Here is a 24,168-nt window from a genome sequence, read left to right as displayed (position 1 = left end):
TGCAGATGCACGAGTGCGGGACTGAGGGGTATCAAAACGAGCAGACACTATATCTGTAGAGAGAACACAATCAGGAACTAGACGACGACGAGATGACCGAGACAACCGCGGCAGCAAAGGCAATGCGGAAGATAGATGATAGTAATCAGCAACCAAGCCGTATTTAAGGGGGCCAGTGCGGTTTGGGGGTGTTCTTAAACGACGTGGGCTATTACCAGGGGGCGAAGTGCCTGCCAGCAATGGAGCAAGGAAGTCGAAGAGAGCGGAGGCGGTCCGTGGTGGAGGTGGCACCGAAATGGGTTCCATGACTGGGCTGCGCTGCGCGCGTGGTTGCGGTGCGGTGCGGTGGGTACCACTAAAAGAATATGTACTCGGCAGGGAGCTAATGTACCGTTCTGCCCTCTTCCGTATTCTTTGCACTAATACCCCCCAGCCAGCTTCACCTCCACTCCATGCCATTTTAGGTCGCGGAAATAAAGAAACAGGGAGATCAGGTTTCCCGAGCTGATCACCGGCTGCCTGGTCAGGCAAAACGGTATACGTATTCTACGGGCGACACTCGCTTCATCGACGACGCCCGTCCATTTGTCCCAAACTCCAAGGCTCTCTCTCCCCTTAAGAGGAGGACAGGGCTGAGTGAGACAGACAAGGCAGCCCAGATTGGCTTGGCAGCCTAGGAACTAACGCCCCAAAACCATGCGCGCACGCAGCATCCATTGGAAATGGAACCTGCAATGCTCATGGGCGCAACACCGACAGATCGGTTGAATAATCTACTTCGACATCCACACAGATGCCACCTCCGCATCTTCGATCGATCAACAGTCTAACGGACTGTACGGGTCCTAGCCGGTAATCAAAGCCACATGGTCTTGGTGCGCGCGTTAGCTCTCGCCCGTCGCTTGCGTGCAACTTTTTTTTTGTGCAAGGTGATATCGGCAACAGGAGCTGACACAAAGATCTGCACACCCCTTGCGTGCTATCTGCGTGGCCTCCGCGTGCGTGGATGGCGAACAATGGAACCTGATCCCAGCGAAACTCACCATCAAAGAGGTTCGCCAACGCTAGCGTCAACACCCATCACCCCAAATCACCGGCAGTCATCCTGCAATCTGGGCTGTCCTCGGCTCGTCGACCGACCAAGAGTTTTCTTCAGAATTGATGCGCTATCGATTGTGATTCAAACGACCACCACCTATTCGGTGACCCAGAAATATATATGCTGTGCATTTAGTTTAACGGAAGTTGCTGAGGATAACTCCCAAGCTAGGTAGCCACCCTTAAGACTTGGATGCCTAGGTGTTCAATGCGAGGTGTTTGGCGTAGAAAAGGGGCGAATGAAACCCGAGCGCCCTCACACTACGTTAGGTTATCTAGGTGACCTTATCTCTTGCGCCTTGCGCTCAATCAAACACCTACCTCGGTCACCCCTCCCGCGACAGGTCCATCGACAGCTTTCTTCATTGTAGGTGCCATGGATGATAGGTCATCTTGCCATTGCTAGGGAGTCATCGGCGGAAACAATGTTGAATTGATGCCGGCGAAGTGAGTCGCCGAGATTGCGTGCAAAAGGTAGGTGACGTTTCTGAAGCTGTCGCCTGGCCATCGCTATCCGTGGATGTAGGAATGGATTTTGGAATTTCTGCGCGCGCATGGCACCCCGGCCCCAAACGGGCTGAAGATTGCCAAATCCTTGCCAACCCACGTGTGAAGGGCGTTCTGGCGCGATCGCTTGCCGCGCCCAACTGACCCATCGTTGTGGCCCTCATCGTAGCCAACAGTTTACGTACTGTACAGTGGTACACGGGATGCATCCGGCGCGCGGAAAACACGGCCAATTCCGAAAGGAGGGTTGTTGGCAACAAGTCCCCGGTTTGCCAATTGCCCGGAAGTTACCCTAGGGTGTTTTGGCCTCTAACTAAAGCGCCCGCTGACCCGTCTGCATTACCGAGTAAGCCAGCTGAGCGGCACACCTCAGAGGCTCGTTTGACACGCAGGAGGGACAGATGAAAAACGAAAGAAAGAAAGATCTTTAGCGCACTTTCTCGTTTCTTCCGAGACTGGCTGGTGAGTCCGCCATCGGTAGGGTCGGTACCGCCAGGTCCAGAACGAACCAAAGTTCTGCGTAGCGGTAGCAATGCAGAGTTGCAGACAGGCAACGTTTGCATTCTATTCTGCACCGCGTGTGACTAACCCGCAACAGCTGAAACAAAGCGGTTGGATGGGCGGGGAGGTGCAGACAAGAAAGCTTCTAGAAGGCTTCCATCGCATATTCACCCCTCTAGCACCCTTGCTCCGCCGCAGTCCGTCCTTTGAACATCCCCAGAAACACGCCGTCCTCCCAAAGTCCCAATGCTTGATGCATGCAACAGGGGGACATGGACATTAATTGCTCGCCTACATATGCAGACGTATCAATATTCGCTACTTTTCTGCGCCAAATTGAGCCAACTGACACTCTTGCATCATCCTACCCAATCTCGAGCCAATCGACACAAGATATGGTCTGTCTATTACACACCGTCTCAACGCATAATAAGAAAGATCTCGGTGGCCGTGAGATTTGCTCGGACCTGCTCACCACCTTATCTACATTAGTACCAAGAAAAGTCTCGGGGTAAGCAAGCGCACGTGGAGGATCGCTGCATCTGATACGCAATTCTCCGCGCCGTGCCGCCACGCCGCCCTCCCCTCCAGGATAAGATGAAAGAGGTCATAACTCAATCGCATGACCTCACAGCCTAAGCACGTCCAGATCTCAAAGAACTCACCGCTTCACAGAGGCTGAAGTCCCTTGAGCCGCCAATTTGTTTAGCGGGCCCTGCTCACCATTTTCACGCCCCGGAGGTTCCACGGTCCCAACCTGCGGCTGATCGACATCGCCGTCAACCATGGTCCCATCCAAACATCCCACTCGTGGAGGGGAATAGAGAGAGGGGGGGGCGCCTAGGTGAGGTAGGCACATGCTCTTGAATGGGAGGCTGGACGAACTACACATGTAAGTGTGCCCGTACATGCAATCAAGCTGACACGTAATGGCCATACATCGCTCCCTTACCATCCATCGCCTACGGGGAGCGGAGCACTAGCTGTGAAACAACCACGCCATGTAAGGCCCAGCCGCTCTCAGGGACGTGTCTGACAAGATCTCGAGTATGTTTTCATCGTATATACATACGGGGGCACTATCGTCAATGTTTCCTGAGTTCGGAGATACCGTCAAGTTACATTCACTGGCGATGCGTGACGGTTGCAAACGCAACATTAATGTTCAAATCCTACTACGACTCTCGGGCCACGTATGGGAACGGAGAGGTTTCGTAGGGACGGCTTGTTTGTTCCAGGTGTGATCCGCCGAATGCGATTGTGTCTTTCCAAATAACGGCCATATTGTTATGCAATTACTACCTAGTCAATCCCAATGCACATGCTCAGTAGATTAGAGGAGAAAGATGAGGTTGGTCTTTGGAATTATTCTAGAAGAACCCCCCGTTTCTAGAGACTTAAAAGGCTAACCAATTGGGGTTACCTAAACTTGGAGACACTTTCCGGGAATACCGACTCGCTTGCGAAGAACACATCAATCACCGAGATTGTGACCAACAATTTTGGACCGACTAATTTAGAATCTATAGGTGCTATAATTGGTCTTAATGAGGGTGTTGATAATTTTGACAAGATTTTTGGAATTCGTCGTCCGTAGTTGCAGGCGGTCGTAATACTTACGGTAGGTACCTTAGTTTAGAGACCGCCAAAGGGCCACTTCACTCAGAGGCTGTCTAATCAGTACTGAACCGCCAACGCACACTTGAAGACTTCTTTAGAGTATTAAACCCTTGGGCTTGTATTTCAGCTAAGTTGATGATTTTAATCAACCTACTAACTTGCTCAGCTCAGACATGTTAGAAGACAGTCCAAAATCGCAAATGCGAGGAGTAGCGGTCATTCCGTGGGAGGTCCCCGCTGTAAGGTCCCCACTAGAGGGCAGCTGGACTAGAGTGAATCCGTCTCCCGCTCATCAATGACGTCACATAATTGGGCAATATCACCAGCGTCATGTTCGAGCTCTTATTGTTCTTTACAGCACGTAAACCTACCTTGAAGACAGATTCTACACCCAATTGCCCTATGACGCTCCCTACATGGGAATTACCTCACAAACGAGCGCAACCCAAGACTCGACGTCAAGCAAATAAACACCGATTCGCCGCCGACAATGGCTTCCACGCTCCTCCTCCCGGCCCGGGCACTCGCACTCGCAGCGAGAAGCACGCGCGCCGCCCCTGCAAGAACCGGCTCTCTCGCCGCCACCACCACACTAGCGCGGACACGCCTGTACCACGCCACGGCAGCAGTGCGGTCGTACAAGGACGACCAGGACCGCGAGTCGCTCAAGCCGCGGCCGTCGGACAGCACGTGGAGCGGGTCGGACGACGAGGTGGCGGCGCACAAGGAGGCGTTTGACGGCAGCGTGACGAACCCGGAGCAGGAGCAGGCGAGCATGGAGGAGGAGGCCGGCAGGGATGGCAGCGGTGGTGGTGGCAACCCGCTCGACGCCAGCGGCGCCAACAAGGGCTTCTCGAAGCCGCCGTCGGGAAGCCACCCCGACGGGCCCAACGCGAAGCCCGAGAAGCGCACGGCCAAGACGGGCCACGGCGGCGCCAAGAAGCACGGCAAGACCTCGGCCACCGGAGCGCCTTGAGAGGGCTGCTTGCTGGTGCGACCACGCTCGCAAGGGGGGCTGTTAGGCTGGTCGCTTTGTGCTCACTATGGGGGATGGCGTTTTACTATGTTTACTGCATGAGGCCGCGCATTGAATGGGAAGGGCGCTGCTTTGAGATTGCTGAATGGTCAGGAAGGACCTGGTTCATGAAAGTGAGTCCTTTTTTTCGTCTTCTGAAGGCCGCCGGCATTAGATTGTATTGTACATACAAAGAGATAATTCGGGAATTTTCAGTATCGTCACAACATACCATCTAATACATAGGTTGCCCCGGTGGTTTATATTTGGAGACACATCACCTCAACCGCGCAGTTGGTGTTGTTGCCATACCCCATACGTATTCATAGCAGAGGGGAAACTCTAGGAACATCAAAAACAAACCTGTCAGCGCAGACGATATATTAAGGCCATTGCTAGCACAGCCTAGCTTGATTCATTTTGGCATTCATAACTTTCTTTCGGTTCACGCATAAAGGCCGTCCATGTCGTCTTCCTCCTCCTCGTCCTCATCCTTCGTCGGCACCACCTCCTTCTTGTCCAATTCCTTGCGACACAGCGGGCAGGTGCCTTTGCTACGGAGCCAGGGGCCGACGCAGTCAAGATCAAAGCGGTGGCTGTGGTGGCACGGAAGCTCGACGACCAGGCAGTAGGGGTCGTCGAGGTAGCGCTCGGCGCAGATGGGGCAAGTCGCGTCGTCCTTGAGCGTCTTGCGCGCGACCCGGTCCAGCCCGTCGACGAAATCCTGGCTGACGCCCGTGATGCGCGACGGCGGGTGCGCCACGTCCTCATCCAGAATCTCGACCAGCTGCCGTAGGAAGTCGCTGTTCGCCTGCGTCGGCGCCGTCGTCGCGAGCGTGCCCATCTGGTCCTGCACCAGCCGGTATAGGGCTGCTAAGTCGACTGGGTTCGCTACCGCGTGCGGGTTGTTGTGCTGTTCTGCTGGTGGGCCGCTGACGGCGCTGCCGGAGGAGGTTTCGGGGACGATTTGTCGTAGGTGCGCATCGAACGTCGACATGTCTACCTGCCGCCGCCGTGGCCCGCCAGATGCGCTGGGCGCCTTGATGTTATGCTCGACTGAACCGCGGCGAGGAGTTATGTTAGCCAGGCAATCTTGGGCACGTTGTATGGCTTGGAAGGTATAGGTTGCGCAGTCATTGCAGATGAGGTTGAAGCTTGTCTAGTGCAAACAGCTACCGCGGTCTGGGAAATCAATAGCACCCTGTAACTCAATGACTTACTTTCATATTGAGTTGCCATTATAACCTTGGGTACCTTGGATATTTGCTGAGCAGTATTTTCGAGGAATCAACGACTGGCGTAAAAAGTCCTGTTCAAGTTGTCTGGTTGTCTGGTTGTGCTTACTTATGGTTGAGGTGCTCAAGCTGGACGGCCTCAAGACGAACCCCTCCCCCCTTCCCCAGGTTCAGGCACACTCTCAGTGACGCGGAGCCCGCGTTGCCCCAGTAAGCCGTCCCGGTGTAAAGCGGTGGTCAGTGCGTCCCCGGGGCGTGATGTTGCCAATCCCGGTCAGCAAATCACCATGCGAAACAATCTAGGTACGGAACTGGTATTTAAAAGGACTCTCCATGATCTTGATTTAGGCTGACGGATTGGCCCAGCTTTTCATCCGGTGAAGTCATGTCCTTGACGGCCTTTGTCAAGCTGCCGTTATTTGCTGGGCCTTTGCCTCTGAGCTATGGCCGCTATGCGCTAGACGCTAGGGCGCAGACTGAGGTTGGCAACTGCCCTGCCTGTTCCTGTCGAGCTCAAGTGGGACTTGACAGTTGGCTGTTAACCGTTCTTTTGACGAATCTGTCTTAAGACCTCTGATTTGAGCAGTTTCAGGTATGCGCATTGGGTCGTATTTTGCTAAAGCAAGGCACGTATTCCCGAGGGGGCGGTCCTCTTCGTCCCATTGCGAACTCAGTCTCAGCTTGTTGGGTCGTCCGTCCCCCTTCCAGCAGGTTGTTGAGTGGCATGACATCATTCTACATTCACAGCCGTACACGTACAGTACAGCAACATCAATAACGCATATAATTCGTACTGTTGCTCGGCCTTCAACAAAGGCGGCACTTGCCAGATTTTATATTAACAAGAACGTAGAGACTTCACCTGTCCCAGGATACTCAAGGGAACAGCACCCCGTTTCACTTTTCACACAACCGGGGAATACCATCAGCCTCTGAGAAGGGTCTATAAGGTGGTGATTGCCAGTCAGCAAGGCCTCCCTAGACAACAATGAATACGGCATCCGTCGGGCTAGCCGTCACGCCAGCGGTGGTGTCGACGTTTGTTTCGCACGTAAGTACCAACGAGTGCAGTGAGCTTGAATAGAAAGGCTCTCTGTCAATGAACCAATGGGCATGCAGCAGTTACCTTGGCTCGTGATGGACACTTACACTACTGCAGTACCTGGGCAAGAACTCCCAACCGCACAAGCCTACTACACATATATCGTACGATGAGGGTCTGCATCTCATCCGCTCTTTTCTTGCATATGCCTCGCGCCACACCGTCGAGGAAGTGCAGGCTTTCACAAGCCAATGGGTGCCACACCCCCAATGGGTCAGGGTCGACGAGGTGGAGATCCCCGACCATCACCTGTCGCGCGCCGCCGCCCTCGTCGCCGACCAGCTGGGCCCTGATGGCATCCGCCGCGTTGGCGGGACCCAATGGTGGCAGTGGCGCAAACCTCGGAGCCCTCTCAAGGCTGAGTGGATTGAAATGAAGGCCGATTATCACGAGCGCAAGAAGAACTCGGACCCGGGCAACCGTGTCATGCTCTACGTGCATGGCGGTGGCTATTATTTTGGCAGCGTCGACGAGCACCGCTACCAGATCCAGCGCCATGCCCGGAAGCTCAAGGCGAGGGCGCTTGCCCCTCGCTACCGCCTAGCACCGCAATTCCCATTCCCATGCGGACTGCAGGACTGCTTGGCCACGTACCTCTTTCTTCTTACATGCCAGGAGCCCAGCACCATCGTGTTGGCCGGCGATTCGGCCGGCGCCGGCTTGGTGGTGTCGCTGCTGGTGATCCTCAGAGACAAGGGGCTGCCGCTGCCAGCGGGTGCAGTTCTGATAAGCCCCTGGGTCGACCTTACGCACTCTTTCCCGAGCGTGGCTGGTGACTGTCCTTTGGATTACATTCCTCCATCTGGATTTCATCACAAACCATCCCGGGCATGGCCTCCGCCCGATGAAGAGGTGCTTGAGCAGATAAAGAAGACAGCGATATCACAGAAACAGGATATCAATGCCACCCAAGACAAGTCCTCAGACTCTGGCCTCGGTATTCTAACCGTTACGGATGTCGCTGATGCTACTACACGTTTATCGCTCCTCATCGACGGCAAGCGAGTCGAGATCAAAGAGCAGATACAGGTGAGCCCAGTATTATTGCCGGCACAAAAATCTTCAGGTATGCTGACGTCGATTTCAGATATACACCACGAACGATCTGCTCGCACACCCGTTGGTGAGCCCCATCATGCAGCCGACGCTAGGTGGGCTTCCGCCGCTGCTAATTATGGTGGGAGGCGGTGAGATGCTTCGGGACGAGCAAATCTATCTTGCGCACAAATGCGCGAACCCCGCGCGATACGCCCCGGTAGACTCCCTCATGGACGACCACGCCCGGGTCCAGCTCGCCCAGTTCAAGCCGACAGACGTTCAACTCCAAGTCTGGGACGACCTCTGCCACGTCGCACCGACTTTGAGTTTCACAGCACCGGCCAAGTACATGTACAGGGTAGGCAGTGGACTCTCTTACTGCAAATATCTCACATATCTAGATGCTGACATAACATAGAGCGTGGCGCAATTCGCCGCCTGGGCGCTTGCTCGAGCGCAAAACACTGGCATTGATATCCTTGACGATGACCAGATCTCGATCATCTCAAGTTCAAGCTCTTCGAGCAGTGACGAGCAGGAGCCGGTGAGTCTTTCCCTCCTTTATTTCAGTGGTGTTGGCTAAATATTAGCTACAGAAGAAAATGCAAGAGAAAAAGGAGGCAAAGAGGAAAGACAGAAATCCGCCCAAAGACGAAAAGAAGAGCAGTGTCGGAAAAGCCGGCGATCCACTCCCTCGTTTTCATGATCATATAATTCGCCAACGTGTCACTGCGCACGGTATAATCTACCCTCTTCCTCCCGCTGACGAGCTTCCTTCATGTTCCATGGCTCCCGAGTTGGTGGGCGTCATCAAAGTTGGCCCTGTCCGTAAGTGGATGGACCATAAGAAGCGATGGGATACGCGCTTCAAGCGGGCCAAGGCGAGTGTTCACAAGAAGCATATTAACGACATGGCCGTGGGATACGAAGTCTTTGGGGAGGGCGAAGTACCGCCGCCAAGCGCTCTGGCGGGACGCAGGAAGATAGGTGGCGGCGAGTTCGACAAGAAGAAAGAAAAGAGCATGGGCTTGTCTCTTTGGGCATTCTGGGGCTCCAAGCACGACAAGATGACCGTGGACCGAGCCAACGAGGCTGAAAAGGCCGACTACAAGGCTGCTACTCCTGGCGAGGGGCAGGGTGCCCGGACGTTTACGGACATCCAGAAACAGGAAAAACAGGCGGCGGCTCGCTCCAGGCGCCCTGCGCCGTTCTTTAGCAGGAACGGATCGTGGAGAATACTAGTCAAGGACGACAGGCAAATCGAGCAAGAGAATGAAAGTGACGAGAATGGGGATACCGCGCCTCCTCCTCCTGTCAAAGATGCCGCTCAGGCTGGCTCACGGGAAAGAATGAGCGAGGATACCCCATCGTCGTCGGCGGAGGCTGGATTTCTTTCCCCCGATGATGCACACGGGACCGGCATCACGGGGAAGCGGGCAATCATCGGCGGCCTGGCGACGCCGTTCAGCATGCGCAAGCAGGCTGAAACCGCGAGCATGATCACGCTCATGTCGCCGGCAGACCAGCTGTCCGTGCGATTAGGCACGCCGAGCTTGAGGAGTCTCGCCCTGACTGTACCGGCGAGCGAGGACAAGAACGTGGCCGGATCAGAACACCAAGAAGAGAGCCGAGTTGCTGGCTGTGTAGATGACGGCAAGGGATTGCCGCCCTTGCCCTCGCCGCTGCCCACTCCGGGACTGTCCACCCCGGGACTTCCCACGCCCGACGACAGGCCGGGGATGGAGAGGTTTTTCACGGCCGATGAGATGCCGCAGGCGAGATTATCGGCACAAGCGCGTTGAGAGGGGGTGTTCGTTGGTGTTTTTCTGATTTCCCCTCCTTTTTGGACATCAGCGCTTAAAGTAGATACCATGAGTGAGACTAATTACAACGTTATTGCCACTGTAGGGGCCTGAAGGTTATTGTTTTGATATATCATCGTCCTTAGGTCATCACAGAGACCTATCGTGCCCACTATATAGACCGGAGACTCAGGCCTATCTGTCACATACGACCATACCCATTGGAGAATTCGGGATCCCGTCCGCTCTCCTAGCGACAAACCAATGAGGGCCAGATCAGTAGTTGGGTCGGTGACGACCAGCGAATCCCTGGTGTTGTATGTTTTTTTTGCTTGTTGTTTGTTTCCTTTTGATATTTTTACCCCTTTTGTTCGTTATTATTTGCGTAATGGTGAGAGTCAGACGGCCGGCGGCGCGCGCCTGGGGCCCGGCGTGTTGGTACAGTATAGATATTTCATACATTGACTAATACAAAATCAAACACAGAGCAAAAGTGCTCCCTGTAACGCCTCCCTTTTTCTTCAAAAACGCCAACCTAGGGACTGAGGTGCGTGTGTGTGCGTGCCACCAGCAGCTCTCCCATATATATATATATGTTGTTGGCTGATCGCAGACACGCCCTCGAGTAAATGAGACTAGATCGCAAGCACTCCCTCTCCCTTCTTTTTATGTTACACACAGCAAGCAGGTCAGCCTTTGCACCGCTCAGTCTAGGCCGTTCTCGGACTTCCACCGCGACAGATAGTTGGCCGGGTTGCGTGGGCCGTTGGCGTCGTTGTACACGCCGTATGTCGGGCGCATGTTGTTGGTGACGAACGGCGTGAGCTGCAGAATGGATCGGGCTTTGTTAGTACTGTGGTTTGGTGTATAAGGGGGCTCGGCTGGGTGCTCGTAGCGACTGCGCTTTTATTTCTCTGCGTGAAATTGGCTTGTTGTGGTTGGAGGCTGACGACTGACCTTGAAGCCCTCGAGCGACGGGCACACGTATGTCCGCACCCTGCTCCACTCGATCTTGTAGCCACCGTACTTGGTGTGCCGACCCATCGCCCCTGAGCCCGTGCCCTTATAGAAGCCCTTGTTGACGTCCTTGGTCGTCAATCGCAACTTGCGATAGCGCATGCCCAGGAGGGCGCGCGTCGGCTGCATTTTTACTGCTGGTTTAGGATTTGTGGCCTTGTTGACGTGTCTATTTCAGTTGACGAGGATGTCGATGTCACCGGTGCGCTGGTGTGGGGGATTGGTCAATACCTCTCTTTGCCCGGCCAAATGTCGTGTCGTGGGCGGCGGATAGACGTCGAGCTCCGGGAAATGCGGCAGCATCGAAACTTCCCATGCTCCAAAATCGACCCCCGTAGCGCCTCCAAGCCACAGCGGCCTCGCCCCGCAATTCCCGCGCCAAGCAGATCACCCACTCTCACCGCCCAGAATTTATAGCGATTTTGCACCGGCAGAAAAATAAATTATTTGAGGCCGGCCTCCGGTTGAGTAAGTATAGCTCGGACCCTTGACAAGGCCGCAAATCCGCTCGACATACCACACCCCCCTGAACTCGCCATCATGCCTGGACGCCAAGCTCACGGAAGGCTGCTGCTGCCTTCGAGCTCCGGCGGCCCCAAAAAACCGGCGAGGAACATGAAGAGCTCGAGGGCTAAGGCTACATCCAACGCCCTCGACGCTTTCGCCAGAGCCTCGGAACAGGTCACAGAGCGCATGCCCAAGGGCGTGCGGACACGGGATATTGAAGAGGAACCCGAACGCCCCCAAAAGAGGCCACGTGACAGAGACGAGGACGACGACGAAGACGACGACGGGGATGAGGACGACGACGGAGATGACGACGAAGTGCCGCTCAAAAAGAAACCCAGGAAGAACGCCGGCGAGTTTGACGGCTTCTCCGGCGCTGGAAGTGACAGCGATGGTAACGAGTGGCACTTTGGCGTCGGCGAGGGCGAGGACTCGGACATTGATTCCGAGGAGGCCTTTGGCGACGACGACCACGAAAAGTTTGACGGCTTCTCTTTCGGCGGGACAAGCTCCCGGAAGAAGAAGGCAAAGGCCGAGGCGGAAGAGGGCGACGATGACCTCGAATCCCTGGGCTCGGATGCAATTGACCTCGCCCAGGCCTTGGACCAGTACTCCGAGGACGACGAGCCCGCAGCCTCCGGTCACGGTTCAGGTTCTGAGGACGACGACGAGGGTTCAAGCGACGAGTCCAGTGAGAGCGACGGGGATGACGAAAGCGACGACGAGGACGACCCATCGAAGTTAGGTTCTCTACAAAACGTCGTTGCCAGTTTCGGGCCTAAAGGCGACGACGAAGATGCCGACATGCAAGATGGATCGACATCCAGGGCCAAGCTCAGCTTGAAAGACCTCGGGCTCTTCGGCGTAAAGGACGCCCATATTAAGAAGTCGCTGAGGCTCATGAACAAGGAAGAGAAGGCTACCAAGCCAGGCTCTTCCAAGAAACTCGAAGTTCCCCTGGCACAGCGACAACAGGACCGGCTGTTACGGAGTGCCGCTTACCAGAAGACATCAGAGACGCTAGAGAGGTGGATTGATACTGTCAAGCACAACCGGCGGGCAGACCATCTCATATTCCCTCTCGCGCAGAATGCACAAGACCGCGGCCTCGACAACGCTGAGCTCCAGCCCTTGGACCAGAAAACCTCTGGCACAGAGCTCGAGCAAACTATCATGGCCATCATGGAGGAGAGCGGTCTCGGTCCGAGCTCTAAGCCTGAAAAGAAGGACGGCGAGATTCGTGCTGAGGGGGCTGGCTTGTCAGAGGCCGAGGTCAAGGAGTTGCAACGACAGCGCCGAAGGGAGAGAGAAATGCACTCTCGTGAAGCAGCGAGGGCCAAGCGTATCAAGAAGATCAAGAGCAAAGCATATCGCCGCATCCACCGCAAGGAGGCTTTCCATGATGCCGCAGCCCAACACGAAGCTCTCGCTGCCGCGGGTGAGCTCGACTCGGACGAGGAGCGCGAAGCCCAGGAGAGGAGGCGGGCCGAAGAAAGAATGGGTACTAAACACAGAGAAAGCAAGTGGGCTAAACTGGGCAAAAAGGCCGGACGGGCGGTTTGGGATGAAGACTTTCGTTCTGGGCTTGGCGAGATGGCCCGGAAGAACGATGAACTGCGGCGCCGTGTCGAGGGTCAGACGAGAGGCTCAGACGACGAGAGTGACGACGGCTCGGATGAGACAGCCGACTCCGGAGATGAGGCCGGAAAGCTCCAGCTTCTAGCGCAATTGGACCGCGCGGAAGCGTACGACGACGACGAGCCCCGTTCCGGCCTCATGAACATGAAGTTTATGCTTCGCGGCGAAGCGCTACGCAAAAAGGAGAACGACGACCTGGCTACGCAGATCCGCCGCGACTTGGAGTCTGGCAGCGAAAAGGCAGATTCGGATGCTGAGGAGGCGGATGTTGGTCGCCGGCAGTACGGGATGGGCAAGGAAGCCACGGATACGAAGGCAGCCAACCCCTTTTCAGACAAGGAAACCCGGGATCCGTCAAAAGCGGAACACGGAGCAACTTCAGGGAGGGTAGGCGGCATGAAACTTAACGCAATTACATCACAGGTGCAATCCCTTCCCGAACCCGAGTCTCCGCCTCCTACCGCCCCAGGTGCCGCCGGGGCTTGGTCGGTGGCAGCAGCAGATGGAGGACGTAAAAGCAAGAGGAAGATCAAGGCTAAGGTCGACGAGCTTGAGCTTACGGATTCTGCGGTGCTGGCAACCAGACCTTCGAAACCAAAAGCCAAGCAAGCCGACCAGACTAACGACGCTGACGGCTTGAGTGATGAAGATGCTGTGCACCTTCCGCTTGCGATTCGAGATCAAGAGATGATCAAGCGTGCTTTTGCGGGCGAAGACGTGGCGGGCGACTTTGAGCGCGAGAAGGCCGAACTCGAAAAGGAGGAGGACGACAAGGAGATTGACAACACGCTCCCGGGCTGGGGCGGCTGGGTCGGTGATGGTATCAGCAACCGCGAGAAACAGCGGCACAAGGGCAGGTTTATCACCAAGGTCGAGGGTGTGAACAAGAAAAACCGCCAGGACTTTAAGCTGAAGGGCGTTATCATTGCCGAGAAGCGAGTGAAAAAGGTCAGCCCCGTCCGCGCTTTTCATATCCTCCTCCTTGTCTGCCTACACATACCGGACACGATGCTGACATTCCCAACACAGAACGACAAGTACCTTGCGTCGAGCTTGCCTTTCCCGTACGAATCGCACCAGCAGTATGAGCGCTCACTCCGGTTGCCCGTCGGACCCGAGTGGATGACCAAGGAGTCGTTCCAGGAAGGGACCAAGCCCCGCGTCATCGTGAAGCAGGGCATCATCGCGCCAATGTCGAAGCCGAGGATTGGATGAGACAGGAATTCTGCAGCATAAGGGTTTCGGGGTGTGCGTAGAGGGGTTGGCTTCTTGGCACGTGGGATTGTATATATGCATGATTAGACGCAACATATAGCGGATAATGTGACGTCGTTCGGAAAGCTCCGTACTTGTGTTTTCTGATCGTTGTTGGAAAATGGTTTATGTGATCGTTCCCTAGTGAATATATAGATCGGACGAAAGAAGCAAAAGTGGCTTGTATCTGCTCAATTTAAAGGGGTCGGTAAACATGTACATTACAACCTACGATCAGGGGCAAGTCCGAAGAAACGAGCCTTTTCAGTACCAGCCATGAAATTGGAGAATGCTATCCAAAGAACACAAGTCGACGGTATTTACATGAACAAATTCACGCTGTGAATACTTTTTGCAGCTGCGCTCCCATACTCGCCGCACCGCACCTCCGGAACTTGTCTATAAAAGATCTCTTCTTCCCCGCCTTTTTTTGCTGACGAAACCCCGATAGAGAATAAACAAGGCAACAACGTGCTGGATATGAATCGGTATATACACATATACACATATACACATATATATATGCATGTGCGTGTGCGTGTGCGTTTGTGAGTAAGAGTATGAGGTGGGATGTAGAGTAAATGTGTCGCCCAGCAGTAAGGTAAGGCATCTCTGCTCATGAGCCATTGACGACGAGCTTGCCCTCGGTCTTCTCGAGGTACTGCACCAGGTCCTTGATGGTGCAGACGCGCAGGCCCCAACGGCGGGCAAAGGCGACGCAGGCCTCGCCGCGCATCATGCCGGGCTCGGCGCGCAGGGCCTGGCCGGGGACCTCGGCGCCGTCCTCGACGAGCTCGCAGATGGCGGCGGCGGGGCGGCGGCCGGCGAGCCGGCACAGGTCGACGGCGGCCTCGGTGTGGCCGGGCCGCTGGCGCACGCCGCCGAGCTTGGCGCGCAGCGGGAACACGTGGCCAGGGCGCCGGAAGCTGGCGGGCGTCGAGCGCGCGTCGGCCAGCGCGCGGCAAGCCAGCGCGCGGTCGTGCGCGCTGATGCCCGTCGTCACCGACGCGTCTGCCGCGTCCACCGACACCGTGTACGCCGTCGTGCGCGGGTCCTCGTTGTGCTCCACCATCTGCGGCAGCTGCAGCTCGGCTGTCCGCTCCGGCAGCACCGGTGCGCAGATCAGCCCCGAGCTGTGCCGCACCATGAACGCCATCTGCTCCGTCGTCACCGACTCGGCCGCGATGATCAGGTCCGCCTCGTTCTCCCGCCCCGGGTCGTCGAGCACCACGACGAATTGGCCATCGCCTGGTGAGGGGTTAGCTTTGCATGGTATCTTTGTATGGTTCGTCTCTGGGAACGAGGGGGAGGCAAGACGTACGGAATGCCTCAATTGTGTCGGGGATGGTGTCAAACTGTGACTGCGCAATTTGCGACGAGGGAGAAGTCGAGGAAGGCATGGCTGGGAATCTGTAGTGTTGGCTTGTCGCTGTACAGACGGAAGAGGCGCGAGTGCAACAGCTAGTTTCGGGCAGCTTTGATTTAAGATTTGGAGAGAAAAAAAGTTGGAGGACCGGCTGGATGCGACCTCGGCAGAGGTTTGGAGCCGCTTTCAGGCGCAGTCGCTCGTCATAGAGGGGTACCGAGTAGGGTGGGAATTGGAAGTATTAGGCGATTAGTTTGGGAGAGCTCGTCTTTATTCAGCGTCCTGATGAATGGCTGTCTGGTGTCAATTCGAATATTGGTCGAGATTGGAGATTGTGCTGAGAAAGTCGCCACAGTACAGCCTCTTGAGAGTCGCGACAGTTTGGGGGTAGGTCCCGTAACTTACGGAACCTTCAGGAAATGCAAAGCCCCTCGGCGGCGTCGGTTGAAGTGGGGTCGTTCCCCAAGGTATGGATGCCGGATACCGACGGGAGGGGGACAGCTCGGACTCACGATCTTCAACTGTGGTCTGAACGTCAAAGACTGTGGACAATTGAAGGAGATTCAAATGAGATATTCTCGAGAAATTATTGCTAGTTATTTGCGTCCGTTCGTAATAGCTCTCATCCCATTTTTTTTCTTGATTACTGTGCGCACAGTTCAGAGTCGGACATGACAGACGCTTACAAACTGATAATCATCGAGGCCACCTGGCCAGGCCTGTGATCGGGTCTCGGCCTGCAGGGTTCTCTCGCGGGGTAAAATGGCACACAGGGGCGGGAACGGCACACAACGCTAGAATCCTTCTCGAACATCCTTGCAGCCAGCGGAGACCGGGCGGCCGAAGCAACCCGCGCGCGCGTGGACGCCAAACGTTTGGGCCAATTCCTCAAAGAGGGAAAAAAAGCCCCCGAACCAAGCTTTCGGAGCCGTCCCATCCACATCCGGGCACCGCGCGGCAAACCTCCGAGATGCGGCCGTCACTCCTGTTGCCCAAACACACCCCGACACTTCTCCGGCAGCAGCAGCAGCAGCAGAATGTGTCGCGGGGCGTTTTCGGCTGCACTGTTGCTGCTCGGGAGCAGGGACACCACCCCCATCATCACCAGCAGCTGCAGCTGCAGTCGCTGACGAAGCAGCACAACTCCGCCTCTTCGTCGCGCCTCTTCTCCAGCACAGCAGCTACATCAACCACGTCCTCGTCCTCCACTTCCTCTGTCAACGCCGACGAGATATCGCACTTCAGTGCCCTCGCCTCGTCATGGTGGGACCCGCACGGCCCGTCGCGGCCGCTGCACCTGATGAACCCGCTGCGGCATGACTTCATCGCTGACTGTCTTGCCTCGTCGCCCGAAGCCGCCACACCACTATCACCGCCGGCGGCAGCAGGGACCCAAACAAGAGGCCTGCGCTACCTCGACGTCGGGTGCGGCGGCGGCATCTTCGCCGAGAGCGCCGCCCGGCGGCCCGGCACGCACTCGGTGACGGCGATCGACCCGTCGGCGACGATCCTGGGCGTGGCGCGGCAGCACGCGCGGCGAGACCCTACCCTCACCACCGGCACGCCCGCAGAGCCCAAGCTCCAGTACCTCAACGCGTCGATCGAGACGCTCCCGCTGCCCGCGGCGCCGGAGCGGCTGTTCGACGTGGTGACGCTGTTCGAGGTGGTCGAGCACGTCGACCGCCCGGCAGCGTTCCTCGACGCGTGCGGCTGGTTCGTGCGCCCGGGAGGCTGGCTAGTGCTGAGCACCATCGCGCGCACGTGGACAAGCTGGCTCACGACCAACGTGCTGGCCGAGGACGTGCTGCGCGTGGTGCCGCGCGGCACGCACGACTGGCGCAAGTACATCAACGCCGACGAGCTGCGCGCCCATTTTGAGGACGGCGCCGTCGACGGTGGTGATAGGAGGAGGGCGGCTGATTGGGCGGCCGAGCGGCCCGTGGTCATGGGCGTCGTGTATGTGCCCGGCCTGGGGTGGAAGAAGGTCGGCGGGAGCGAGAAGCTGGGGAACTACTTTTTCGCGGTGCAGAAAAGGGATGTTGTTCGGGACAGACAGAATAAAATAAATAGGAATTGGGGTGTTAGACTGTAGATTGTGTGAGCATCTGTATCTGTATCGTATGGGTGGCTAGCCATGTAAAGATAGAGCAAAAGTTTTTCAAAAACCCTAAGGTGAAGAAGGCGAAGAAGAGAGGCGATGGAGGAAAAAGGCCAGTGGGCCATTGAAATATACAGTAATATCAAATATCACGCTATACCAGTTGGTCTAATGTACAACACCGCAATGGGGCTAAGATTTACACAGCATGGCAAACAGACCGTGGTCACCCGAGCCTAACGGTCCGCCACAGGCGCAGACACTCCTGGAGATCAACCGAGAGCGTGCCCTCGAGGGCTATGGACGAGTCTTTGATCATGGCCACGAGGACCGTAGCCTGCGCAAAGACGGCAGCCTGACCACCATCGCCGCCTTGCAGGTCCTCCTGCAGCGCCGCCATGTCCGACTTGCGCATGCCGCCGTTGTCGGCCCACGACTTCCACAGGTCCAGCATGCGGCACAGCGCCACCGCGAACGCCGCGTCCAGCACCATGCGGTGCAGCACCGAGCCCACGGCGTCCTTGTGCGTCGTCGCCGCCGGGAACGCCGACGGCTGGTGCCGCTTGAGCCACGCTAGCTGGTGGGCCGCCACCACCTTGTTGTCCCACTTGGGGCTCTGCAGAGCTTCCATGAGCCGCGTCTCGCGTCGTTGGTTCTCGAGGCGCATCTTGTCGCGCACTGTGGGTGGTGGAACAGGTTAGTTTCGTGGAAGGGTGGGAGAGTAGGAGATCAGGCCGTGGAGACAGAGGGGGAGGGGCTAGGACAAAAAAAATACATACTCTCCTGGAGCCGCTGCTCGTTCTCGCGCATCATCCTGTCGCGCATGGCCTGCGCCTTCTGGGCCGGCGGCATGCGCGACTCGGCGTCCATGGCGGCGCGCTGCTCGCGGCCGCGCCTCGCAAAAACATCGAGGGCAGCAGCACGGTCGTCGGCATGCTGCGTGGCCCACTCGGGCGTCTGCGCCTCGTCGACGACGCCGAGCAGCACGAGCACGCCGCACGGGACCGAGTCCTTGCGCGCGAACGCTATGACGTCGTCGGGGATCCGGTAGTTCCACAGGATGGTCTGGCTCGACGTCCCGTACGCCGTTGCCACCGACGCGAACCACGTCCCGTCCGTCCGCCCGCTGCGCGCCCGTATGTGGTCGATTGGTAGGCTGTCCAGCTGCAGCGAGCTCAGCAGCCGGTCCTCCTGCGCTAGCGCCGTCACGATGCCGTCGCCAGAGATCTGGCACGTTATGGGCTGCCTCTGAGATGACGAGGATGCGCTGGCCGCCGGCTCGTCGCGGTGCTGTTGGTTGTGGTCGGATTCCAGAGAGCGCTTGGCCATGCTTGATGTCTCTGCATCGAGGTCTTCTGCGACGACTTCTATTTCGTCTGCTGCAGCAGCAGATGGCGAGGCTTGTTTTTCGATGTTGCTCCCTGCCTCGTCCGACGATGCCGGTGGCGGCAGGTGCTGCGGCGGCGGCGGGGGGAGCCGCACCCAGTAAGGGGGGAGATCCTTGAAGTCACGCGTTGTCCATCGACTAGACCAGTTGGCTGCCAGGCTGAGGTGGCCATCGGAGCCGTCGAGGGGAGCAATAGTCAGCGACTTCTCGGTGCCGTCTGGGGACATGAGCAGGGCGCAGCCGACGGGTGTCCAGAGGCCGGTGTTGCGCAACAGGCGCCAACCATGGGCGTCAGGCACAGCGCCGAGGTCGAGCAGGTAGCTCACGAGCTCCTCAAAGGCGACCTCGACCTGGGGTTGACGCAGCTGGTCGGCATACTCGACGCGCTGGGTCTGGAGCCCAATGACGTTGGTGCGCCAGTTGAAGGTGGTCCAGCTGCCGCCTGGGATGGAGGACGGGTGGCGCGAGAGACTCCAATAGTCGTCGCGGTTGGTGAAGCGGTCCCAGGGGGTGACGGCGTACCGCGGCAGCTCCACCTCGATGACGCGGTTGACAACGTCGCTCCGGGTCAGCGCCGTTAGCCGGCTGTGCCTCAGGATCCGCTTGATCCGCGACAGCGCGCCGAGCGTCGCGACCGTATTGTATAAGATGGGCAGGACCCCGAGCACGGCCAGCGGAACGCCGATGTACCTGCGACATGTTAGTACTGGACTAGGCCAGTACAAAGGATTGCACTGCGCCAAAACCTACGTGATCACGTCGGTCGCCGACGGGCCGTTACTGTCCATGGCCTAATAAAGTACAGTATCCGTACTTTAATCTCCAAAACAAAAGACAACTAACGTTGAGGCACGGAAACCGCAGTTCGCGACTCGAGGTCCTCAAAGGTTGCATCAACGTCAACCGGCGACATCGAATGGGAGCCCCTTTTGTTCGCCTTTCCTTTTTTTTTCTGCCCCTTCAGCCGCAAGGCAAATCCGGCGTAGCGCTTCACTGTTGGAGTCTGGGCAAGGCTCTAAGCAGCCTTGACAGGGGCCTTGCAGATGGTGGCGTTAAGTTGTGATTTGATTTGCGGGGGAGAGGGTCTGAACAGTCGGCTTGTAGGCCACTGCTGTGACAGTCACTCGCGTTGACATGTTTGCGTCGAATTATTCCGTCCTCAGTATTCAGTATTCGGTGTAGATAGCCAAATGCTTGATTTTCGGACGAAAAGGGATACTCGTCTTGTACTTGGTGATCAACCGTTAATTGCCTGAAGGGAGCTTTTGTAGCAAGGAAGGTGCGAATACATGAATTGCGAATACCATGTATCCTGAGCAGGGCCTAATACCCCGGATACGGATCCCAGGCGCTTTTGGAGAACTAGGAGTTTGGGGGTGGTCTGTTCAAGTTCACGGTTCTTGGGCACAAACACCCCCAGCTGCTCTTCTTTTCTTGCTTCACGGGATCGGACAGGATTGTTGTAGTAGAGCAACAGGACGCGCCAAAGTCCAATAATCGATAGATTTTACGTAATTTCAATCGCAACGCAATTGCAACCTGGGCAAGAGTTTCAAGGGAATTAAACGCGGGATACAGCCGGGAACGACCTGCCTAACATCTTAACTTGCTTGCCTTGAGAAGCCCTGCGAGAAGCCGAGGCAGAGCCCGCATAAACCGGGCAGTAGGTTGCATTCTCTCCTACATTAACGATCCCGCCGAGCTGGTCTCTCTGTCAATGATTGGGTCTGTAACTGTATGCACTTCGTACGCCCTTTACCGTTCGTATTGCATGCACAATACAAACTCGAATTCTAACCTGACTTCTCTTGCCTGTCCGAGGCCGCGTCTTTGAGGAAGGTCCAACTCAGAAGTTATCAACCAGCCACCTTCCCCCATTGCCCTCCCGGTTTCCTTTTTCTTCGCCTTTTCTGCCTCTTTTTGAGCCGTCGCATGTTTTAAAAAGAAAGGGCGTATACTATATATCAACAAGTCTTACGATTCCCATGCGTGCGCTGTCTTGTTTTGTTCCCTTCCTTGGGCTTTTTGTCTCTGAGCTGTAGAGCGCCATGAAGCGAGGCGCGTTAGCGCGCACACGATGCTCTCAAGTCGGCCATGCAGCCTCGGGCTGTCGCTGCAGCTGCTGTGGGTTCTGCTATCCTTCGCTCCACGACACTGCCTCGCCCAATTTGCGCCGTATGCGACAAATCTAACGACAGTGGTCTCTCCCGTCGACCCGCGCATCAAGATCTCATTCAAAGATCCCAAGGGCGCCTGTACGACGGCCTTTGACACACAACAGCAGTACACAGGCTGGGTCGAGGTGCCCACCCCGGACTTCCCGACCCACCTCTTCTTCTGGTTTGTGGCAGCCCGCGAGCCCACATCGGCATTGACCATATGGCTCAACGGCGGCCCCGGCAGCAGCTCCATGTTCGGCTTCTTCACCGAGATGGGGCCGTGCGAGGTGGTGGAGAGAGGCGCGAACCGGCTCGACACTGTGGCCAGGGAATGGGGATGGGACCGGGCTTCAAATATGCTCTTCATTGACCAGGTGGGTGCCCAAGGAAACGAGGAGATCTTGGATGACCCTAACACACAGTCTTACCTATAGCCAAACCAAGTCGGCTTCTCTTATGACACCCCCACCAATGCTTCGCTGGACTTGACCTCGGGATATGCTTACCGCCCTCCGCGGGATATCCCCTCGGACAGCTCGCCGTGGCTCTTTCTGAACGGTACCCTTCCCTCGAACAATGCGAGCAAGACTGCCAACACGACAGAGATCGCAGCCGTCGCCGTCTGGCACATGCTTCAAGGCTTCCTGAGCGTCTTCCCTCAGTACAACCCGCCTGGCGCCAGCGCACTCGGCGTAAACCTCTTCGCCGAGAGCTATGGAGGCAAATACGGCCCCGTCTTCGCCGACATGTGGGAGCAGCAGAACGACGTGGCACTCCAAAGCGGTAGTAGTAGCAGCAATAGTCCTGCAAATTCGACCCTAGTCATCCACCTGACAGCACTAGGCATCGTCAACGGCTGCGTCGACGACCTCGTTCAAGGTCCATACTACGCAGCAATGACCGTAAATAGCAGTTATGGGCTGAACATAATTTCCCCGGTGGCCGCCGCCCTCGCCAATGGATCATTCTATGAGTCGGGGGGGTGTCGTGACGCTATCATCGCGTGCCGCAACATGATTGCCAATGATAGAGCTCCAAATGCCGATGCCAGCCCGGTGCAAAACGTCAGCACCAACGGGGTCTGCTTTCACGCTACGTCAGTATGCAACAGGCTGCTCGAGCCTTATAGCAACTCGGGGCGGAGCTTCTACGATATTGCCCATCAGACACCCGAGTCCTTTCCGCCCAGCTATTATATCGAGTACCTAAACACACGGGCCGTGCAGGATGCCATCGGCGCCGTGGTTAACTACACGGACACGAGCCGGGCCGTTGCCCGCGCCTTTCAAAGGACCGGTGACTATGAGCGCGATGACACAGTGACCAGGCTAGCAGCCCTAGTCGCCCGCGGCGTGAGAGTCGGCCTCATGTACGGCGATCGCGACTACATTTGCAACTGGCTCGGCGGCGAAGCTATATCGCTGGCCATCGCCGCCGGGGTCGGCGGCGCCTACGCCGCAGCTTTCCCCGCTGCTGGCTACGCCCCCATCATCGTCAACGACAGCTACATTGGCGGCGTCGTGCGCCAGTTTGCCAACCTCTCCTTCTCGCGCATCTACCAGGCGGGCCATTTTGTGCCGGCCTACCAGCCAGAAACAGCCTTCCAGGTCTTTGCACGCATCATCCTCGGCACCTCGCTCAGCACCGGCTCACCGGCCAACCTGACCACGTACAACACCACGGGGCCCGCAAACGCCACGTCGTCGCTGCCGCTGCCCCCCAGCCCGACCGAGACATGCTATGTTCGCGCCCTTGACTCATGCGCAACCGACTCGGTCCAAAGTCTGCTCAAGGGGCGGGGCGTTGTAATGAACGGCGTGTGGTACGCAGCGTCGAGTGACTGGCCAGGCGCAAGCCTGGCGAGCTCTACCCCCGACGCCAGCGGTAGCGAGGCCACGCCAACTCCGTCAGCCTCGACCAGCGTGACTTTGACCGGAGTATTCACAGCCACCTCTACGCCGAATAGCAATAGTGCCACTGCGGTAGGAGCGTGCGGCTGGACAGGAGAGAGGATGATCTTGACAGTACTCGTGTTCATGGGGGCCTTATTTTTTGGCTGATAGACTTGAAGTCTCGGTTGGGAATTAGACGTGCGCTTAAACACCAGGATATCTTCTCGAGCCGAGGGTGCGTAAAATGGAGCAAAATAAAACAATGACATGACTGGTTAGGCATGGAGCGGCAACAAAAATTCACAGAGCTGACAAAAGGCAAAAGAAGCATGTATATTTCATATTTGTATTTAGATACCCAAAGCATGTGCTCGAAGGTGGCCAGATCGAACTGCCAGCAAGCTCTCGCGGTGCTTTCAAATACCCCTCCAAGGGAGACACGAAAGACGCAAAGAAACTACGGTTCACCTACCAATAACCTACCTAAGTCCGTCCATAAACACCAAGTACCGCTCAGGGTGCGGGCATCAGTGGCCAAACTGGACGTTCGAGTCTTCGATTGACTGCAGCACTTGATCGGATGTTAGCCTATACTCTCGCGACCATGGCAACACACATAGTGGATAGACATCTAATTCAGTTTAAATATGCCCTGTCAATGGCGGTTTCATCAAAGCCGAGGCTATGTAGACCGTCGTGATAAAATTTGATTCATCCTCGTAGAGTTGGGGGTGAAATGCAAAAAGGGCAGGGGGTGCTTACATTAGAGGCAGAGTGTTGAAATACTTGTGGGGTGTCGCTTATCACCGGGTGCCCAGATCTGTAGGTCGTTAGCATGATTTCCAGACAAAAGTGAATGAATGCAACGTGTGAGGCAAAGGATCAGAAATGACTTTGTCGTCTTCGCCGTAGCTCTGACATATGCTTGTCAA

At 56.5% G+C, this 24,168-nt stretch overlaps 10 protein-coding genes across 10 annotated transcripts; 6 read left to right on the top strand and 4 right to left on the bottom strand.

Moving 5' to 3' along the window:
- Positions 1–687: 687 nt before the first annotated feature.
- Positions 688–1,391, top strand: B0T26DRAFT_424485 (uncharacterized protein). The gene has a single exon (XM_060434921.1). The coding sequence runs from the start codon at positions 867–869 to the stop codon at positions 1,272–1,274; it is 408 nt and encodes a 135-aa protein (XP_060293097.1). The 5' UTR covers positions 688–866; the 3' UTR covers positions 1,275–1,391.
- A 2,969-nt stretch (positions 1,392–4,360) lies between these two features.
- Positions 4,361–4,588, top strand: B0T26DRAFT_618827 (uncharacterized protein; the record flags this gene model as incomplete). The annotated part of the gene is made up of 1 exon (XM_060436032.1): positions 4,361–4,588. A coding segment is annotated over one exon (228 nt), but the record flags the coding sequence as incomplete, so codon positions are not given.
- A 598-nt stretch (positions 4,589–5,186) lies between these two features.
- On the bottom strand, positions 5,187–5,980 carry B0T26DRAFT_754945 (uncharacterized protein; the record flags this gene model as incomplete). Its single annotated transcript, XM_060445884.1, has 2 exons — positions 5,187–5,797; positions 5,962–5,980. 2 exons carry the CDS (start codon positions 5,978–5,980, stop codon positions 5,187–5,189), a joined length of 630 nt encoding a protein of 209 aa, XP_060293095.1.
- Positions 5,981–6,964: 984 nt separating this feature from the next.
- On the top strand, positions 6,965–9,918 carry B0T26DRAFT_652090 (Alpha/Beta hydrolase protein; the record flags this gene model as incomplete). The annotated part of the gene is made up of 5 exons (XM_060438335.1): positions 6,965–7,027; positions 7,136–8,107; positions 8,166–8,474; positions 8,535–8,660; positions 8,716–9,918. 5 exons carry the CDS (start codon positions 6,965–6,967, stop codon positions 9,916–9,918), a joined length of 2,673 nt encoding a protein of 890 aa, XP_060293094.1.
- A 304-nt stretch (positions 9,919–10,222) lies between these two features.
- B0T26DRAFT_723007 (mitochondrial ribosomal protein L27-domain-containing protein) lies at positions 10,223–11,283 on the bottom strand. Its single transcript, XM_060442610.1, has 2 exons — positions 10,876–11,283; positions 10,223–10,743 (listed from the first exon to the last, which is right to left on the bottom strand). The coding sequence occupies exons 1-2, from the start codon at positions 11,062–11,064 to the stop codon at positions 10,624–10,626; spliced, it is 309 nt and encodes a 102-aa protein (XP_060293093.1). The 5' UTR covers positions 11,065–11,283; the 3' UTR covers positions 10,223–10,623.
- A 62-nt stretch (positions 11,284–11,345) lies between these two features.
- On the top strand, positions 11,346–14,417 carry B0T26DRAFT_814358 (Utp14 protein-domain-containing protein). The gene is made up of 2 exons (XM_060447351.1): positions 11,346–14,028; positions 14,110–14,417. Exons 1-2 carry the CDS (start codon positions 11,476–11,478, stop codon positions 14,293–14,295), a joined length of 2,739 nt encoding a protein of 912 aa, XP_060293092.1. The 5' UTR covers positions 11,346–11,475; the 3' UTR covers positions 14,296–14,417.
- A 533-nt stretch (positions 14,418–14,950) lies between these two features.
- B0T26DRAFT_653587 (DHBP synthase RibB-like alpha/beta domain-containing protein) lies at positions 14,951–15,734 on the bottom strand (the record flags this gene model as incomplete). The annotated part of the gene is made up of 2 exons (XM_060438470.1): positions 14,951–15,582; positions 15,656–15,734. 2 exons carry the CDS (start codon positions 15,732–15,734, stop codon positions 14,951–14,953), a joined length of 711 nt encoding a protein of 236 aa, XP_060293091.1.
- Positions 15,735–16,670: 936 nt separating this feature from the next.
- B0T26DRAFT_743136 (S-adenosyl-L-methionine-dependent methyltransferase) lies at positions 16,671–17,792 on the top strand (the record flags this gene model as incomplete). The annotated part of the gene is made up of 3 exons (XM_060444214.1): positions 16,671–16,822; positions 16,874–17,588; positions 17,634–17,792. 3 exons carry the CDS (start codon positions 16,671–16,673, stop codon positions 17,790–17,792), a joined length of 1,026 nt encoding a protein of 341 aa, XP_060293090.1.
- A 232-nt stretch (positions 17,793–18,024) lies between these two features.
- B0T26DRAFT_754939 (uncharacterized protein) lies at positions 18,025–19,973 on the bottom strand (the record flags this gene model as incomplete). Its single annotated transcript, XM_060445883.1, has 3 exons — positions 18,025–18,476; positions 18,578–19,875; positions 19,936–19,973. 3 exons carry the CDS (start codon positions 19,971–19,973, stop codon positions 18,025–18,027), a joined length of 1,788 nt encoding a protein of 595 aa, XP_060293089.1.
- Positions 19,974–21,262: 1,289 nt separating this feature from the next.
- Positions 21,263–23,404, top strand: B0T26DRAFT_652333 (Alpha/Beta hydrolase protein; the record flags this gene model as incomplete). Its single annotated transcript, XM_060438360.1, has 2 exons — positions 21,263–21,718; positions 21,779–23,404. The coding sequence occupies 2 exons, from the start codon at positions 21,263–21,265 to the stop codon at positions 23,402–23,404; spliced, it is 2,082 nt and encodes a 693-aa protein (XP_060293088.1).
- Between the last annotated feature and the right edge of the window lie 764 nt (positions 23,405–24,168).

Source organism: Lasiosphaeria miniovina (genome assembly GCF_030549165.1).
Source record: "Lasiosphaeria miniovina strain SMH2392-1A chromosome Unknown B0T26scaffold_6, whole genome shotgun sequence".
In the NCBI taxonomy this organism is placed as follows: Eukaryota; Fungi; Ascomycota; class Sordariomycetes; order Sordariales; family Lasiosphaeriaceae; genus Lasiosphaeria; species Lasiosphaeria miniovina.
The sequence above is the reverse complement of the archived record's forward strand: the minus strand, read 5'-3'. Positions and strand labels throughout refer to the sequence as shown.